Source organism: Mustelus asterias, chromosome 2 (genome assembly GCF_964213995.1).
Source record: "Mustelus asterias chromosome 2, sMusAst1.hap1.1, whole genome shotgun sequence".
NCBI lineage: Eukaryota > Metazoa > Chordata > Chondrichthyes > Carcharhiniformes > Triakidae > Mustelus > Mustelus asterias.
Genome location: NC_135802.1, coordinates 34,362,847 through 34,382,083, shown reverse-complemented (window position 1 = coordinate 34,382,083; position 19,237 = coordinate 34,362,847). Strand labels below are relative to the sequence as shown.

General features: G+C 42.3%; 1 protein-coding gene across 4 annotated transcripts in view; it reads right to left on the bottom strand.

The window, feature by feature from the left end:
* The window catches only part of pard3aa (par-3 family cell polarity regulator alpha, a), an 847,887-nt gene that overhangs the window by 407,035 nt on the left and 421,615 nt on the right, over nucleotides 1-19,237 (bottom strand). For all 4 annotated transcript variants that reach the window (XM_078233098.1, XM_078233104.1, XM_078233102.1 and 1 more), the window contains exons 4-5: nucleotides 18,430-18,605; nucleotides 14,069-14,230 (exon numbers count right to left, since the gene is read on the bottom strand). In XM_078233098.1, the coding sequence (XP_078089224.1) occupies nucleotides 14,069-14,230; nucleotides 18,430-18,605 (338 nt within the window). The remainder of the gene's footprint in view (nucleotides 1-14,068; nucleotides 14,231-18,429; nucleotides 18,606-19,237) is intronic.

The following is a 19,237-nucleotide window of genomic DNA, read 5'->3' as shown; positions in this document are numbered from 1 at the left end:
GCAAAAAAAACCCATCCAAACAGGATTTCCACTTCAATGCATCAGCATTTGTAAACATCGCTGAGTTGAAATAGATTTTCACAGATGATACTGAACTTCCTTTCATCACCGTCGCCTATTACAGGTTTGTGTGACTAATTAATTAGTGCTTCTATTTTATACTAACCTGCAAGAAGTACAACTGGACACTTAAATGCGACTACAGTAATCCAGTAGGACCACTTCATTCCATTAAACAAACATACGCCCCCATCTGCATCCAGTTTAAGTGAACTGGCATTCTGTGGTTCCCTTGCACTGAGTTCATGTTACAGCTTTGCCGAAATTGGTGTCACAGGATTTTCTACAGAAGTCGGACGGGCTTTGCAGGATAAAGGTGGCACATAGACAGAGTGGCAGCACTCCCAAGTGGCTGACTACACAGTACTAGGACTAAAGATTTGGTGTCCTGCGACACAAGATACATAAAAATACTGTCACTGCACAAAAGACTGCTTCACTCAGAACCTTACTTCTTTCAAAACATCAGAGGTCGGGTGATTCAAAGACAATTTCATTGTGTCTGCTCCATTCACAACTCCTCCAATATATTAAAAAAACACTTTACAACAATTTACAGCAGGACCTGGATGGTACCCAGACAAATGACAACTAACAAGCATATCACGCTGTGTGGCAGTCACTGACCATCTCTCAAACAAGAAAAATCCCAACACCACCTTCTGGCCATCAATAATATCATTGTTGCTGAACCCCCAACATCACCATCATGCAGTCACTGTTGGCCAGAAGATTAATTGAGCCTGTGGTTTCAGACCTGATATTGTGACAAATAACTCATGTCCAAACTCCTCAAAACCCACTTTGTCATCTGCTCAAGTCAGAGTGCTGGAATACTCGTCATTCACCTGGATGGCTGCAGCTGAAGCAAAACCAGAAAACTCAATGCCATCCAGGGTAGAGTTACATTTGGTAGATATCTTGACTCTGAATTCAATATTCATTCACTCCACGACGAATTCATCATGGCTGCAATATGTATTATCCCCAGAACGTACTGCAGGAACTCTAGATTACTGGACTAGTGTTTTCAATCATCATAGGATCTAAAACATGGGAACATCAACACTTCCAGGACTTGACTTGGACATAGATCACTATATTCCTTCTTCAACGATGGGTCAACATCCTGAAGCATCAGGTATACCAAACAAAATCATGAGGTCCATCACCACAAAAGCAGCAGTTAGTCTAGAAAAGGCCCACCTTCTCAGCAGAACTATACTTGGGCAACAAATGCAGCCTTGCAGCATTTCAAGAACAAACATTTCTAACATACGGTAAACGTACGTGATAGAAATAGTGTGTGTGAAGAACCAAGTCTATGTTGCAATGAAAGGCAGGTCCAGACAAAATCTTTCATTTACAACACACTGGGGTGGTAATAAAATAGATAGGTTTTCAAATTTGCTGATGACACCACCGTAATGAGTCGGATCCCAAACAATGATGAGACAGAGCACAGGAAAGAGACAGAAAATCTAGTGAACTGGAGCGACAACAATAACCTCTCCCTCAACGTCAACAAAACAAAGGAGATAGTCATGGACTTCAGCAAGCGTAGTGGAGGACATGCCCCTATATCAATGGGGATGAAGTAGAAATGGTCGAGGACTTCAAGTCTTTAGGTGCCCAGATCACCAACAACCTGTCCTTGTCCCTCCATGCCAACACTATAGATAAGAAAGCCCACCAACGCCTCTACTTTCTCAGAAGAAATTTGGCATGTCCGCTACAACTCTCACCAATTTTTACAGATGCACCATAGAAAGCATTCTTTCTGATTGTATCACAGCTTGGTATGGCTCCTACTCTGTCCAAGACCACAATAAACTACAAAGGGTTGCGAACAAAGCCCAGTCCATCATTTAAACCAGCCTCCCATCCATTGACTCCATCTGCACTTCCTGCTGCCTCAGAAAAGCAACCAGCATAATTAAGGATATCACACACCCTGGACATTCTCTTTTCCACCTTCTTCCGTTGGGAAAAAGATACAAAAGTCTGAGGACGCATACCAATTGACTCAAAAACAGATTCTTCCCTGCTGCCATCAGACTTTTGAATGGACCTACCTCGCATTAAGTTGTTCTTTCTCTACATCCTAGCTATGATTGTAACACTATATTCTGTACCCTCTCCTTTCCTTCCTTATGTATGGTATGTTTTGTCTGCACAGTGCAAGAAACAATACTTTTCACTGTATACTAATACATGTGACAATAATAAATCAAATCAAACTAACAGAGAACCAAGCAATTTGCTCCATAAATACATTTTCAGCACAAATCATAGATTTGCCTCACTCCCACTCAAAATTCCAAAAAGTGTAGTTCTGTCGATACTTCTTTGCAAAGCTTAAGCTCTTAAGTTGTCCATCACATTACACCTACATTAAAGCTTTGATTTTAACTCAATCCATCTTGAGGGGTCAATGGAGTTTTCAGACAGATCCCTGCACTGCACCCTGCCTGTTTTACACTTCGGTGACTTCAATAGAGTAAAATCAAATGAACTGTAAAATGGACTTCCCACCTGAATGTAACCACCTGAATTGATAACCATATGTATCTCTACAACAGCACATTTACCCTTTAATCCAGCACCAATAGCAACACATCTTACTGATACTTTACTGCAGTATAACAGTGGCGATAAGTCCAGAAGTACTTAATTGGCTACTGAGCACTTTGAAAATTTCCAAGGTTGCGAAGTCCTACATAAATGCGATGAGGATTTTGAGTCATATTACAAGGAGACCTGACTGCAATGTCTTCATTCAAAAATGTGACTCTCAAGTCTCAACTCTAACCAGTTCCAAATAACTAAAACCACATGCACTTATGGAGTCCGTATCCTTCCATTCCCGTCCTATTCACGTATTCATCGAGATGGCCCTTAAATGCCGCGATCGTACCTGCTCCCACCACCTCCCTGGGCAGCATGTTCCAGACATTCCCCACCCTCTGTGTAAACAAAATTGCCTCGCACATCTCCTCTAAACTTTTCCCCATGCACCTTAAACCTATGTCCCCTAGTACTTGACTTTTCTACCCTAGGAAAGAGCATTTGACTATCCACTTTGTCCATGCCACTCAATCTTGTAAACCTCTTATCAGGTCGCCCCTCAACCTCTGCTGTCCCAGTGGGAACAAACCGAATTTATCCAACCTCACCTCATAGCTAATACCGTCCAGACCAGATAACATTTGAGTAAACCTCTTCAATATTGTGACTGCACCCTTCCTATTCCTAACCTCTACCCTTATTGCCTCGCTGCCTGAACCCTCCAAGGTGTCCTCCCTCAATACAGCTGTGATATTCTCCTTAACTAGTAATGCAACTCCCCCACCCCTTTTATATTCCCCTCTATCCTGCCTGAAGCATCTAAATCCTGGAATGTTTAGCTGCCAATCCTGTCCCTCTTTCAACCACATCTCTCAACCACACAATGGCAACAACATCACAGTTCCAAGTACTAATCCAAGCTCTAATTTCATCCGTCTTACCTGTTATACTCCTCGCATGGAAACAAATGCACTTCAGACCACCAGTCCTGCTGTGTTCAACAACTACTCCCTGCCTGCTCTTCCTTTTAATTTTACTAGCTTTAATCTGTAGCTCTCTCTGTTATTTCTCCTGCTGACCTACTGCTCTGGTTCCAACCCCCCCGCCATACTAATTTAAACCTTCCCAAGTGAATCTAGCAAATGTACCTGCCAGGATATTGGTGCCCCTCCAGCTTAGGTGTAACATGTCCTTCTCGTACAGGTCCCACTTGTCCCGGAAAAGATTCAAATGATCAAGATATCTGAAGCCTCCCTCCTATACCAGCTCTTTAGCCACGTGTTTAGTTGTACTATCTTCCTATTCCCAGCCTTACTGGCATATGACACAGGAAGTAATCCTAAGAAAGACAACCCTAGAGGTCCTCTTTTTTAACTTACTACCTAACTCCCTTTGCAGGACCTTGTCACTCTTCCTGCCTATGTCGTTAGTACCAATGTGTACCATGATTTCTGGCTGTCGCCCTCCCCTTTCAGAATGTCCCTTGCCTGTTAGGCCAGAAGACCATAAGACATAGAAGCAGAATTAGGCCACTTGGCCCATTGAGTCTGCTCCACCATTCAATCATGGCTGATATTTTTCTCATCCCCATTCTCCTGCCTTTTCCCCATAACCCCTGATCCCCTTATTAATCAAGAACCTATCTCTCTCTGTCTTAAAGACACTCAGTGACCTGGCCTCCACAGCCTTCTGCGGCAAAGGGAGTGCCACAGATTCACCACTCCCTGGCTGAAGAAATTCCTCCTCCGGGTCCATAGGGCTCTGAAATCGGCCTCGCAGGTGGAAGAGGTGGTTAAGAAGGCGTATGGTGTGCTGGCCTTTATCAATCGAGGGATTGAGTTTAGGAGTCCGGGGATAATGATGCAGCTATATAAGACCCTCGTCAGACCCCACTTGGAGTATTGTGCTCAGTTCTGGTCGCCTCACTATAGGAAGGATGTGGAAAAGATTGAAAGGGTGCAGAGGAGATTTACAAGGATGTTGCCTGGATTGAGTGGCATGCCTTATGAGGATAGGCTGAGGGAGCTCGGTCTTTTCTCCTTGGAGAGACGAAGGATGAGGGGAGACCTAATAGAGGTGTATAAAATGTTGAGAGGCATAGATCGGGTGGACTCTCAGAGGCTTTTTCCCAGGGTGGAAATGGCTGCTATGAGAGGACACAGGTTTAAGGTGCTGGGGTGTAGGTACAGGGGAAATGTTTGGGGTAAGTTTTTCACACAGAGGATGGTGGGCGAGTGGAATCAGCTGCCGTCAGTGGTGGTGGAGGCGAACTCAATAGGGTCTTTTAAGAGACTCCTGGATGAGTACATGGAGCGTAATAGGATGGAGGGTTATAGCTAGGTCAAGAAGGTAGGGATGTGTTCGGCACAACTTGTGGGCCAAAGGGCCTGTTTGTGCAGTAGTTTTCCTATGTTTCTATCTCTGTTTTAAAGGGAACTCCCTTTAGCCTGAGGTTGTGCCCTCTGGTTCTAGTTTTTCCGACTAGTGGAAACATCCTCTCCACATCCACTTTATCCAAGCCTCGCAGTTTCCTGTAAGTTTCAATAAGATCCCCCCATATCCTTCTAAACTCCAACGAGTACAGACCCAGAGTCCTCAGCCGCACCTCATACGACAAGCTCTTCATTCCAGGGATCATTCTTGTGAACCTCCTCTGGACTTTTTCCAAGGTCAACACATCCTTCCCTAGATACGGGGCCCAAAACTGTTCATAATACTCCAAATTGGGTCTGACCAGAGCCTTATACAGCCTCAGAAGTACATCCCTGCTCTTGTATTCTATCTGTTCAAATGTATATTTCTCATCGCTATTTACTGTTGAGAAAAGCATGGATGTTAGGGAACTTGGGGAATTAAATATTGATGTCTTGTGGAGTGTACATATTACAGAGAAGGAGGTGCTGGAAGACTTAAAGCGCATCAAGGTAGATAAATCTGCGGGACCTGATGAGGTATATCCCAAGACATTGTGGGAGGCTAGGGAGGAAATTGCGGGTACCCTAACCGACATAATTGAATCATCGACAGTCACGAGTGAGGTGCCTGAAGATTGGAGAGTGGCAAATGTTGTGCCTTAGTTTAAAAAGGGCTGCAGGGAAAAGCCTGGGAACTACAGGCCAGTGAGCCTCACATCTGTGGTGGGTAAACTGTTGGAAGGTATTTTGAGAGACAGGATCGACAGGCATTTAGAGATGCAAGGACTGATTAGGGACAGTTAGCATGGCTTTGAGAGTGGAAAATCATGTCTCACAAATTTGATTGATTGAGTTTTTTGAAGGGGTAACCAAGAAGGTAGATGAGGGCAGTGCAGTTGATGGTGTCTACATGGACTTTAGCAAGGCCTTTGACAAGGTACCGCATGGTAGGTTGTTGCATAAAGTTAAATCTCACGGGATCCGAGGGTGAGGTATCTAAATGGATACAAAATTGGCTTCTGTCTTGTAGAGAGTTGTTTTTCAAACTGGAGGCCTGTGACCAGCGGTGTGCCTCAGGGATCAGTGCTGGGCCCACTGTTATTTGTAATTTATATTAATGATTTGGATGAGAATATAGGGAGCATGGTTAGTAAGTTTGCAGATGACACCACGATTGGTGGCATGGTGGACAGTGAGGAAGGTTATCTCCAATTGCAGCAGCATCTTGATCAATTGGGCCAGTGGGCTGACGAATGGCAGATGGAGTTTAATTTAGATAAATGCGAGGTAATGTATTTTGGTAGATTGGACCAGGGCAGGACTTACTCAGTTAATGGTAGGGCGGGGGGAGAGTTACAGAACAAAGATATCTAGGGGTACATGTTCATAGCTCCTTGAAAGTGGAGTCACAGGTGGACAGAGTGGTGAACAAGGCATTCGACATGCTTGGTTTCATCGGTCAGAACATTGAATACAGGAGTTGGAATGTCCCATTGAAGTTGTACAAGACATTGGTAAGGCCACACTTGGAATACTGTGTGCAATTCTGATCACCCTATTACAGAAAGGATATTATTAAACTAGAAAGAGTGCAGAAAAGATTTACGAGGATGCTACCGGGACTTGATGGATTGAGTTATAAGGAGAGGCTGAATAGACTGGGACTTTTTTCTCTGGAGCGTAGGAGGCTGAGGGGTGACCTTATAGAGGTCTATAAAATAATGAGGGGCATGGACAAGGTAGATAGTCAATATCTTTTCCCAAAGGTAGGGGAGTCTAAAACTAGAGGGCATAGGTTTAAGGTGAGAGGGGAGAGATACAAAAGTGTCCAGAGGGGCAATTTTTTCACACAGAGGGTGGTGAGTGTCTGGAACAAGCTGCCAGAGGTAATAGTAGAGACGGGTACAATTTTATCTTTTAAAAAGCATTTAGATAGTTACATGGGTATAGAGGGATATGGGCCAAATGCGGGCAATTGGGATTAGTTTAGGGGTTTAAAAAAAAAAGCCGGCATGGACAAGTTGGGCCAAAGAGCCTGTTTCCATGCTGTAAACCTCAATGACTCTATGTTCAGAGATATCCTTGACCCTGACACCAAGGCGGCAACATATCATCTTGGAGTCTCTTTCCCGGCCACAGAAACGCCTGCCTGCGCCCCTGACTATAGAGTCCCCTATAACTATTGTTCTTATTCGCCTCTTTTTGTCTATTTGCCAGCAGTGCATGTCGGGTGGGGGGAGGGAGTGGGTCGGAAATGCTGCACGACACTACGATAAATTGTGTAATATAAATACAATGTTCTCAACATGTTTTAGATGCAAACATACCATTGCTTAATACTGTGTGGGCCACTAAAACAACTTGCTTGGGACACTAATAGACAGCTTTTAGACCACAAGGCACAAATGACGAGCACTCAGGTCCTGCGCGGATCAGCTGGCAAGGATATTCGCAGACATCTTCAACCTCTCTTTGCACCAATCTGAGGTCCCTACCTGCTTTGAGAAGACGACCATCATCTCAGTACCAAAGAAAAGCCAGGCAGTGTGCCTTAATGACTATCGCCCGGTGGCTCTGACATCCATCATTATGAAGTGCTTCGAAGAGTTAGCCATGCCACAAATCAATTCGTGCCTCCCAAACTGCCTAGATCCACTTGAGTTTGCCTATTGCGGTCCACAGCAGACCCCCATCTCCCTGGCCCTACACTCAACACTGGAACACTTAGATAACAAAGACATCCATGTCAGACTCCTATTCATAGACTACAGATCAGCCTTCAACACTATTACTCCTATGAGACTCATCTCCAAACTTCGTGGCCTGGAGCTTGGCTCCTCCCTCTGCAACTGGATCCTCGACTTCCGAACTCACAGACCGCAGTCAGTAAGGAAAGGCAACAACACCTCCACCTCCTCAACACCGGTGCCTCAGAAGACTGTGTCCTCAGCCCCTTACTATACTCCTTACACACCTATGACTGTGTGGCCAAATTCCCCTCCAACTCAAGTTTCAAGTTTGCTGATGACACCACCATTGTGGGTCAGATCTCAAACAATGACGACAGTACAGGAAAGAGATAGCGAATCTGTTGAACTGGTGTGACGACAATAAGCTCTCTCTCAATATCAACAAAATGAAGGAGATAGTCGTCAACTTCAGGAAGCATAGTTAAGGGCATGCCCCTGTCTACATCAATGGGGCTGAAGTAGAAAAGGTCGAGAGCTTCAGATTTTTAGGTGGCCAGATCACCAACAACCTGCCCTGGTCCCTCCATGCAGACATTATAGTTAAGAAAGCCCACCAATGCCTTTACTTTCTCAGGAGACTAAGGAAATTTGGCATGTCAGCTACGACTCTCACCACTTCTACAGATACACCAGAGAAAGCATCCTTTCTGGCTGTATCACAGCTTGGTATGGCTCCTACTCTGTCCAAAACGGCAAGAAACTACAAAGGGTCGTGAATGAAGCCCGGTCCATCACTCAAACCAGCCTCCTATCCATTGACACTGTCTATACTTCCCGCTGCCTTGGAAAAGCAGTCAGCATAATCAAGGACCCCATGCACCCTGGACATTCTCTCTTTCACTTTCTTCCATTGGGAAATAGATACAAAAGTCTGAGGACACGTACCAAACGACTCAAGAACAGCTTCTTCCCTGCTGTTATCAGACTTTTAATTGGACCTACCTCACATTACGTTGATCTTTCTCTACACCCTAGCTATGATAGTACAGAATGTAGTGTTACAATCTCTTTTCCTTCTCTATGTACGGTGTGTTTGATCTGTCTAGCGCGCAAGAAACAATACTTTTCACTGTATACTAATGCATGTGAATAAATCAAATACACACAGATTTTAAGGCTAACACGGATTATACATTATATACAAAGCCACAATCGTCTCAGTAACGCAAAGTCCCTTTAAATGCAGACTGGCTGTGTCAAAATACACATTCTGAACCCAAATTATTATTCATGGATTTCTCCTCAGAGTCCCCCCAGATGATTGTCACATGGGAGTTCCCTAACTTTACTGTCAAAAATAAACACTTTAAAACCTTCTTTCACAACAATGTTTTCCATCAGCAGTTTGCATTTTGAAATCCAGTCCGGGTTTTCCAAAATACTCTTTTAAACAAAGCTTATTTGAATTCCTGAAAGAGAGCTGATGAACTGACTGGAAAGAGAGAGTATCCTGTGTTCAGGAGCATCTGGACAACATTATCCCTGCACCTCGAATCCTCATTCTCAGAGTGTAAGATACTCCATCCGTAGATTAAGATGAAATGTACAAATATTCAGGTGAGTCTTCCACCAAGGTAACTAGTCAGAGTGATAGTAAATTACTCCCGACTTCCTTTGCCATCCATGCATGCATTAGAATTGGTGCATCCTGTTGGAATTCACTGTGAGAATCATCTTGCAAAGCTGTCATCTATACAGGCCTCACTGTCACTCTCAAAAAAAAACCTTTAAAAGGGATGTCGATAAGAGAGAAGGGAAAATTATTTCATTAATATATTGCTTTCCATTGTGAGAGACATCAGTGGAGCAGTTCAACAGTTGGGGTACTCCCTACAATTGGGTACAAATGGCATGTCAGAATCGACGTGTGTGTGTGTGTCTGTGTGTGTGTGTGGTATGGGACAATTGTTTCAGGTAGCCAGTAAAGAAGCTACCAAGCAGGAGTCAAAAGCTCCAAAATAGTACATATTCAACTGTGGGGCCCCAGTGGAACAAAACTAAAGCTGGCGCACTAAGTTGTCAGAGCCCAACAAGGATCTCGGCACGTAATCAAAACCAATATAAATCAGCATAGACCAGCTTGTGCATCATTGCTAAAGATATCTTGAGAATTATTTTCTGCTTGTTAGAATCAAAATCACGCTTTTTGGCAGACTCAGAAGCAGAAATGTCTCTGCAGGAATCAAACTTGAGCATTCTTATTATTAGGATAGATCTGCACTGAGCAAGATAATCATGCTAAACTCTCCTGCAAAGCTGAAAAGAGATTGCGCTCATGAAAGTTAGGGCAGCATACTGGGCATCACTGACTGTGAAGGACTTTCCTGGCAAAATAATTTAGGCTTTAGAGGTCGAGAGTGAATCAATGGGCCAAAACTAACTAAATAAACTCCAGCATGCCGAGTTTTTAATATTCTTTTCACAGGATGCGAGCACGCTGGCCTGGCCAACATTTGTTGCCTGTCACTAATTGCCCTCAAGAAGGTGGTGGTGAGCTTCCTTCTTGAACTGCTGCAGTCCATGCGTTGAGAAACAGCAATTATGAAAGGGAGAAAAATATCCTGTTAAAGGCCAAGAAAAAAAATAAAAGTTCACAGAAATGTTCTGAAAATTGAAAAACCCTTCACAAAGACTTATTACACAATCGATAGCAAAGAATACAGCTGTTGCTGGAAATCTGAAATAAAAATATTGGAAATGCTCAGCAGGTCAGGCAGCATCTGTGGACAAAGAAACAGAGTTGCATTTCAGGTCATTGACTTTTCATCAAAATCTGAAACTTCTAACTCGGTTTCTCTCTCTCTCTCTCCATAGATGCAGTCTGACCTGCTGAGTTTTTCTAGCATTTTGCATTTCTATAACAGCGGATTAGCAGGAGGCCATTTAGTCCCTTGAGCCCAATTTGCCATTCAACGAGATCATGGCTGATCTGCAACCCAATGCCATATACCTGCTTTTGACCCAATATCCCTCAATGTCCAGAAGGCACTGAACTTTAGACTTGCGGTCCGGAGAGTATTCCTGTAATACACTAACACACTAAAGAAAATAACCCTGCAGTGATAGTTGGGGGGGGGTGTGCCCTCAATTACTCAGTTTTCTTGCATACTGAAGAAATATGCCAACCGTTGCAAAATTCATATTTGTTTTAAAGCACAAACCACATGGACGATACAATAAGTCAAGTAGGAGATACTTTGAAAATGAGTGAAGACCTGCACAAACAACTCCTGAGTTCAGGTGAGGTTTACTGACAATACAGCTTCATTCTGACAAACAGTTATGCGAACCGAACCCTTTAAATACATTCCAGACAGTTCGCAAGCTCACTTGTCCATAACTAATGGAGTGTTAGAGGATTATTGTTCGAGTGTACAAACAAGGTTTTCTTCCCTCTGAACAGTTGCAAAAAGGCAATCGCAGCAATACTTTAAGTGAAATGTGGAAAAATACACACATTTAATACCACCAAACAAAATATTTGAACAAGGCAGTCAACTGACAGTGAGTGAGACTGAAGCCATTAAACTATGCAGTTGTCATGCATTATTTCAAATCACACTGGATCCACACCAAGCTGCCACTCATTCGCTAGGAAATATCACTACTCAGTGGCTGGCCAAAACCAAACGTAACATACACAGTTCACCTGATAGGAACACACACACACACACACAGATTCCCAAAAATTTCCAGTTGAAGTAAAAGGTGTAATTTTTTCCAGACAATCTGTCAGTGAGCCTAAACAAACCAACTGCAGAAGCTTATTTCAGTAAACTGAAGTATCTCGGTACAAAATTTGAAGCCACATACCAATATGAGTTTTGCAAATGAAATCAATTATAAAAAAGTTCTCTGTTAAATTAAGTCATGTGGGTTATATGCGTACACAGACTGCAAGTGTGTAGTATTAAATGCATGTTTAATTTCTCTTCTCACTGTGTGATATCATAGAATCTCTAAAATGCAGAAGGAGGCCATTTGGCCCATCAAGTCTACACCAACTCACGACACAGAGTATCTTACCCATGCGCACCCTCCGCTCTATCCCAGTAACCCCACACATTTACCATGGCTAATCCATCTAACCTACACATCTTGGGACACCAAAGCACAATTTACCATGGCCCAGCAACTTAACCTGCACACCTCTGTGACTGCAGTCACCGATAAGACTGTAGGACAGAATTAGTCCAATCGATTAAACATTCATAAACTTAATGGCCAGTGTGAATTTGTTAAAATAATGCAGGAGTATAATCAATTTTGGTAATTTGCTCAAATAATAATGGGAATCAAAGGTAAATTGTGGCTCTTCAGTCCCCTACCTCCACCATGATACCAACTCTATCAGGTTGTGTGGGAAACGCTCAGAATGGGACATGAATATCCTGAGCAATGTTGCCCGTAGCCTCGGAGGGGAAGGGCGATGTCAAGGAGTTTGGAGGATAAGTGGGAGAACTGGACTGCGAAATTGGAGCTCGGAGATGGGGCTCTGAAAGAGTGAGATTAAGGATTGGCGGGTGAGGGAGTGAGAGGGACTGGGGAAATTGGGTAACACAATGTGGAAAAAGATTGGCATTTGTATCGAGAATAGGGTGGGACATGGGAGCAAGCATTTTCAGTGAAATCAGGAGCAGCAACCATGTGGTTAATTAGGTCAATGCTGACTGCAAATTGAGAACAGTGCAGTGAATGATTGCTTCCACTGGTGGGTGAAAGGAAAAACGTGAGGATGGAGATTGAGAATTATAACCGGAAGAACCAAAGGGCAAGGAAAATGGAAGGCTCATGGCCCAAAGGTTATAAACTGTGGGATTCTTCAGTACAAATTATTGAGATCAAGACCAGAACATAGTACAAAAGGAAAAGGGCTAATTAATCAAAAAAGAGGATTATGAAGGGACCTGAGTCGTGGTATGGGGTCACAGCAGAGAGTTCCAGTATCAGCAGACTCACCAGGAATAGAATAGTCTCTTCCAGTCCTGTGCTTACCACCATTTTGTGTTTAGCACAGGGAACGTTTAGAAACACTTAGCTGAGGGTTAGGTGAGTGTGCTGCTGTGTTTGCTTGAACTTTCCATTTGGGTCTGGTCAGCCAGTGCCAGCTAGTTTTTATGTGCAAAATCCAAGCACTGAAGCACCCAGTTCAGAGCTATAAGCTTAACACAAAACCAAGTCCCAACCAGAGTCCTAGATGATATTGTGCCTATCTTTTAATAATCTTTTAATTGCCTATCTTTTAATCTTCTCAGGAGGTGGCTGCAGGCCTCTTAATTGAAAGCTGAAATCAGGAATCTTGCTATCTGTGGGGGCAGGGAAATCCAATCTGAAACCCCTCGTGCACCATACATATATGTGCCCGTGTCCAGCAGCAACTTTTATAAAGTCAAGAGACACCAGAGCCCTATTTCACAAGGGACTTAGCATATCTGAGTCATTCAATTCATTTTCTTTTACTTCATTCCGTTGTTACTTGCGCATAAAATTTAAATTTTGCATAAAATTTAGATTTCGCACAATACTCTATCTGCAGAAATGGCCACAATCTTCCAGGTGCCATGAAGATGGACAGATTTTGCTCCTTGAGATAATGGAATCCTTACTGATGACACATCAGGACTGCCTTTGTTGTTACAAAATAAAAATAGCAAATGTAAATTGGTTGCTCACAGAGCATTGTGACCTTTACAATGTACTGTGGAGAAATCCAGCCCATAACACTGCACTTCCTTCACTACAATGGAACTGCTATTTTAATTATTTCAGCAGTGGGCTCGGGACAGGATGACATTAATGAACAGTTTGCTTTTGAATGAAGTAGAAAGTTGCATAACGCTGCAAGTAGATTATGAACTGGCCGTATCCTCACACCGCCAGGATAGTGGGAGGATGTTGCTGAGAGTGGCAGGAATTATTTTTCCAGACTCACATCACCTTTTGATTTCTGCTCAATATAAACTCATGGCAGAGGCAGGATTTGTGGGTAAATTCTGCCACAGACACCACATCATTGTTCACACACATGTAGCTGGGTCAAGTTACCAGAACTATCTGCAGCGAATCTGTGTAAATGTCAACATTAGGATGCAAATTCTAATGAAGGGTCCACAAGTGACATCTTAACATACCAGGCAGGTTAACTGATGCTGGCGAACCTGCCAAACGTTTCTCTCATGTCCTGTTTGGTTTCAGGTTTTCAGCATCTGCAGATTTTGTTGCTCACAAAGGCACTGAATTGGCTGACATTTCATGGAATAGATTTCAGTAAATTACCTGCTCCTGCCGTTCCAACCATTTATCCACCATAGGATGAGTGGCACTTAAAGAAGATCGAGCATTGTCTCGCTGAAACTGATTTGACCAGTGGCCAGCGTCTCTTGGTAAACTCCTGTAGCTGTCCTGTCCATTCATTGGATTCCGCTGTGTTGTCTCTTTCTGTATAATTCAGTAAACACAGTGACAGATAATTATTTTGATTTGAACTTCTTAAGCAGGCAACCAATAAGCTTTTATTTTTAATTAAGCCCAAGTTCACACAGTTCAGATTGCCATCCAGACACAGCATTAAACTCGAGATGCATCAGAGTATACAAGTTGTTGTTATTATGCAACCCTAAAGTAAAGCAGTTACGATGTACAGAATCCTATTTGATCTTGCTCCAGTGGTGGTGAGCTATTCCCCAAACAGGTTATTGCTTGAATTGTGCATGGTGATAAAGCAAGTTATAGATGATCTGTAGACTTAGGTTAGGCTTGCTTAGGAATCCTCAAAGCCAAGAGCAGATCTCTTAGGCACTGCTGTGAGCAACTTGGGAGAAAACAGGCAACACCAACAAGTGGCACTTTTGACAGATGGCGTCTCCTTCGAGGGAGCACTCCCTCAGTAATGCACTGAGATGCTTGCCGAGACTATATGCACAACTCTATACAAGGTTGAACCCAAGACCTTCCAATTCTGGTGTGTGGGTCCTATCACCGAGCTAAGGCAAGCACTGTAGGATAAAGACACTCCCAGATGTTTACAAAATGTCACCATCTCGGGACACTTTATGCACATTGTGGGTGCTAATAACAGATTAACTGGAAAATCTTGTATTGTTAATTGGCTTGCTTTTACCTTGTATTTAATTTTATGTATTGTGTAAGGACATCATTGTATGATCAGGCCCAGTAATCCTGAGTAGAGTCTGCCTTGTGATTGTGTTGGTGCCATGTTGTCCTACTCTACATTCAACGAAGATCATTTTGTTTGCTGCATTTTAAAGTATCCACCTTCACTAACTGAAAACAGTTTTTTTTTACTATATCCTGTATTAGTTGAGGAACACTGTGGACTTTGTTCTTTCTTTGCTGTATTGGGTTACAGTTCTATACTGTACTGGACAGTACATGTGTTTGAGGAACCTATTACAAATTTGGTGTTTTAAATAGGTCTCTGCCAGGCAGCAATTTTAAAATCACTTATTGTATGCAATCGTCTTATTTAAATTTGTTATATTCAGTGATTTTTTATTATGCAAATTATTTCAGCTATGAACGCACAGCGCTGCAGGTGTATGGTACAGCTTTTCAATATTTACATTAATTTTTCTGTGCAACAATCGTCCTTGGGAACCTAACTCTGGCTTTAACATTGACTCCTATGGAAAGCCATGCTTCATTTGAAGTGATGATTTTCAGGAACACAATCATCACTTTAAGTGTGGACTTGTGGCACTTTTTGATGACCTATTCAAGTTGAGCTGATAGTTATGTCCCCCGTTTTCTCCAGTGCCAGCAAAGATACTGTCTGAAGTAACACATCACGTTTGGAACTTTTATTCAAGGTAAAGGAGATCAAGACCCATCAGTCCCGAAACAAGTGCAAACACCCTCCTTCAAAAGTGTGAGGTGATTCACTTTGGAAGGAGTAACAGGAATACAGAGTACTGGGCTAATGGTAAGATACTTGGTAGTGTGGATGAACAGAGGGATCTGGGTGTCCATGTGCATAGATCCCTCAAAGTTGGCACCCAGGTTGATAGGGTTGTTAAGTGTGTTAGCTTTTATTGGTAGAGGGATTGAGTTTCGGAGCCAAGAGGTCATGTTGCAACTGTACCAAACTCTGGTGCGGCCGCACTTGGAGTATTGCGTACAGTTCTGGTCACCGTATTATAGGAAAGATGTGGAAGTGTTGGAAAGGAGATTGCAGAGGATATTTACCAGGATGTTGCCTGGTATGGTGGGAAAATCGTATGAGGAAAGGCTGAGGGGCTTGAGGTTGTTTTCGTTAGAGAGAAGAAGGTTAAGAGGTGACTTAATAGAGGCATACAAGATGATCAGAGGATTAGCTAGGGTGGATAGTGAGAGCCTTTTTCCTCGGATGGTGTTGGCTAGCACGAGGGGACATAGCTTTAAATTGAGGGGTGAGAGATATAGGACAGATGTTAGAAGTAGGTTCTTTACTCAGAGAGTAGTAAGGGCGTGGAATGCCCTGCCTGCAGCAGTAGTGGACTCGTCAACATTAAGAGCGTTCAAATGGTTATTGGATAAACATATGGATGATATTGGAATAGTGTAGATTCGAGGGGCTTTAGATTGGTTCCACTGGTCGGCGCAACATCGAGGGCCGAAGGGCCTGTACTGCGCTGTAATGTTCTATGTTCATAGTATGAACTTGCTGATAAACTCAGTTTTCACATCTTTTGACTAGAGTGTAGAAAGGTTTAATTCAATTATCTGATCTCACGGGGCGATGGAGGAGGGCATGCAGTGGAGAAAGAGTATTTACCCTATATACACATAATTAAAGAAAATCAATTTTCATTCCATGTAAACAGGGCCATGAAGGCAACAGGAGAGTGAAAGTGGGTAAGAGATTTAAGCAGCAAGTTTACACTGGCAAGTCACCAAATTGGCTATCTACGTCAAACCTATGATTAGACTGATATTGCTGACCTGGGAATTATGTGAAAGTAGATAATTCAGCACATTTATAGCAACAAAAATAAGTTAGGTTTCAGAAAGAAGCCATCATTCAATTTATTTTAACCAAAATAGAGAACACTGGGGAGAGATTAATCGGATCTTCAAAAGTATGAAGGCTCCGAGAGGCTAAAATAAAGCTTTTCCTTGAGTGATGAATCAATGAGAAATTTGGAAGCGAGTAAGAAATATTGTCAGGAGAATGATAAAGTCGTCAGAAAATGTTTTCACACAGAGTTTTAAGAGATTATGAAATGTTTTTTTTATCACAATTGGCTACCGAGGCAGAATACAGTGCATTTTTAAAATGGAATGATACCAAAGGAAAGGAGGTGGTTGAATGCAATTAGTCATCCCCTATTTGCAAAACTGGCAGCATCTTGGGCTGAATGGCCTCTTTCCATAATGTAATATGCAAGATTCTATGAGTCTAGTTGAGAAAAAAAAATTCTTATACCCAAACCAAAGTTGCTCTTCAACCTCGATTGATTAACAAGTCTACCGGATACATTAATGAATAATTTCCATCTAGCTCAAACTGAACAACCACTTTTTCAGCTACACTTCAGTTCTACCTATTCATAACACTTATATTTTAGCAAAGGTGGTACTGAGATCAAAGGTCAGCCATAATCATATTGAATAACAAAGCAAGCATAAAGGCCCAAATGACCATCTCATCCTATTTCGGATGTCCTTATAATGGAACCTCCATTATGCAGATTGTGTTTTGTAAGTAACTAAAAGCCAGACTCCCATACAGCACCCTCTTTCCATTATAATTAACGGAATTTACAGTCAATCATCTGAACTATTTCGGCACCTCCTAGCCACCTCAGCTAAGTGCCTGCATTTTAACAGCACTCGATGATTCTCAAAATCATTTTTATTGCTGCCTTATAAAATTTCGAAGCGCCTCCGACATTTTCAAACCAACTGATTGCTACACTTTAAGGCATGTTAACGATTGGAAGCTACATAAGAATGCAATTGGAACAAGGCTACATGTTGTGCTTTTCCCAAAAGGCCTCCGCTGCAGACGTGAGGGCAGGTTCCACTGTAATAGAACTTGATTCAACCAGAGGATTGGAAGCAAAAAATAAAACATGTAGGATACAAAAGCTGTAGATTTCAAAAGCAGCAGGCACTGAATGAAGGAAAAACACTGCACGAGGTTAGAGTCTGCTTGACAGCTATTAGGTTTTGAAGTAGGATTACTAAAGTGATATTTTTGAAAGTAAATTTATCATCAAGGGGTCAATATGCAACACCATTTTCTCAACAATTTATTACATTACTATTTTTAAAGCAGTGTTATCATAATTGTATAAATCATCCGCTGTGATTAAGTAAATCGTACTCTCGCATCCTCCCATCCTTTCAAGAATACAGATTTTTATTCATTTAAAATGCCCTCAAAAAATTCAGGGAGTGTATTCATCTTATTAATTTTATTTAGTTAGAAGTTCACTGGAAAATTCAATATCCAAATCCAAGAAAATCGAGTGGTGTGGGTCTTTTGCTGCATGTTACCAAAACTACGAGAGTGACAGTAATTCAAGAAAAGAATGTCATTATCTGTCGAGTGTCGTGGAACACCCCAGGACACGATGCAAGTGCGAGTCCTTGCTTCTTCCCAATCTAGAATTAAAGCAAAACTGTGAACCCACCTTTTTTCTGTCAAGGCTACTGGATGTTTGGCTTGGCTTTGGAAAGCCCGGTGTCGTAGACCAACGGGTAGGGTTTTTGCGAGAGGGCTCCGCTGGATTAAGGTTAGGTCCCGTTACAGAAGACAAAAGACCAATCAGTGCAGGGTCACTGCTGCGTCTCACATGAAGTGGCATGTCTGATGGGGAAGAAAATAATTTTACCATTTTTTAATCATGATCTGTTTCTAATCATCAAAAGCTATAAAATCACAGTGATTGCACTCCATAGTAAGCCATCGGCTGCAAGTGCTTTAAGACATGCTGAGGACATGAAAGACTATATAAATTTATGTTTTCAACTGCTAAAGATGAGGGACATAATGCTGCCAATGTAATGCACTTCCTTCATAAATCATTTCCCAAAACCCTTTCAAATAACTGGGAATTTTTTATTTTTAAAACAAACATTATCCAACTCTATGACTAGCATATGAAATCGGGAAGGATGGCTTTCTCACACAGTGCAATGAAAGGTATCCGCTTACGTGTCCATTACACGTAGAGTTTTCATTTTGCAGGGAGCTCTGCTGAGATGGTTTTGTAACAGTTACTGCAAAAGTTTTCAATTTCCCCTCAAAAATAGAAATGATAACACACACAGTTGCAAATATCTTCCGATGCTCATCTAGCTAGACCACAGGGAGGTCTCACCTTCAGTTCTGAGTTTTTCCTGTGTTAGCTAGTGTTGTAACATTACAATTGGCCTCAGCATTCTTCTGTTCAAGAAGGGGGAAATTAAGTCAAATTTCTGCCACCAATCTCAATCCCA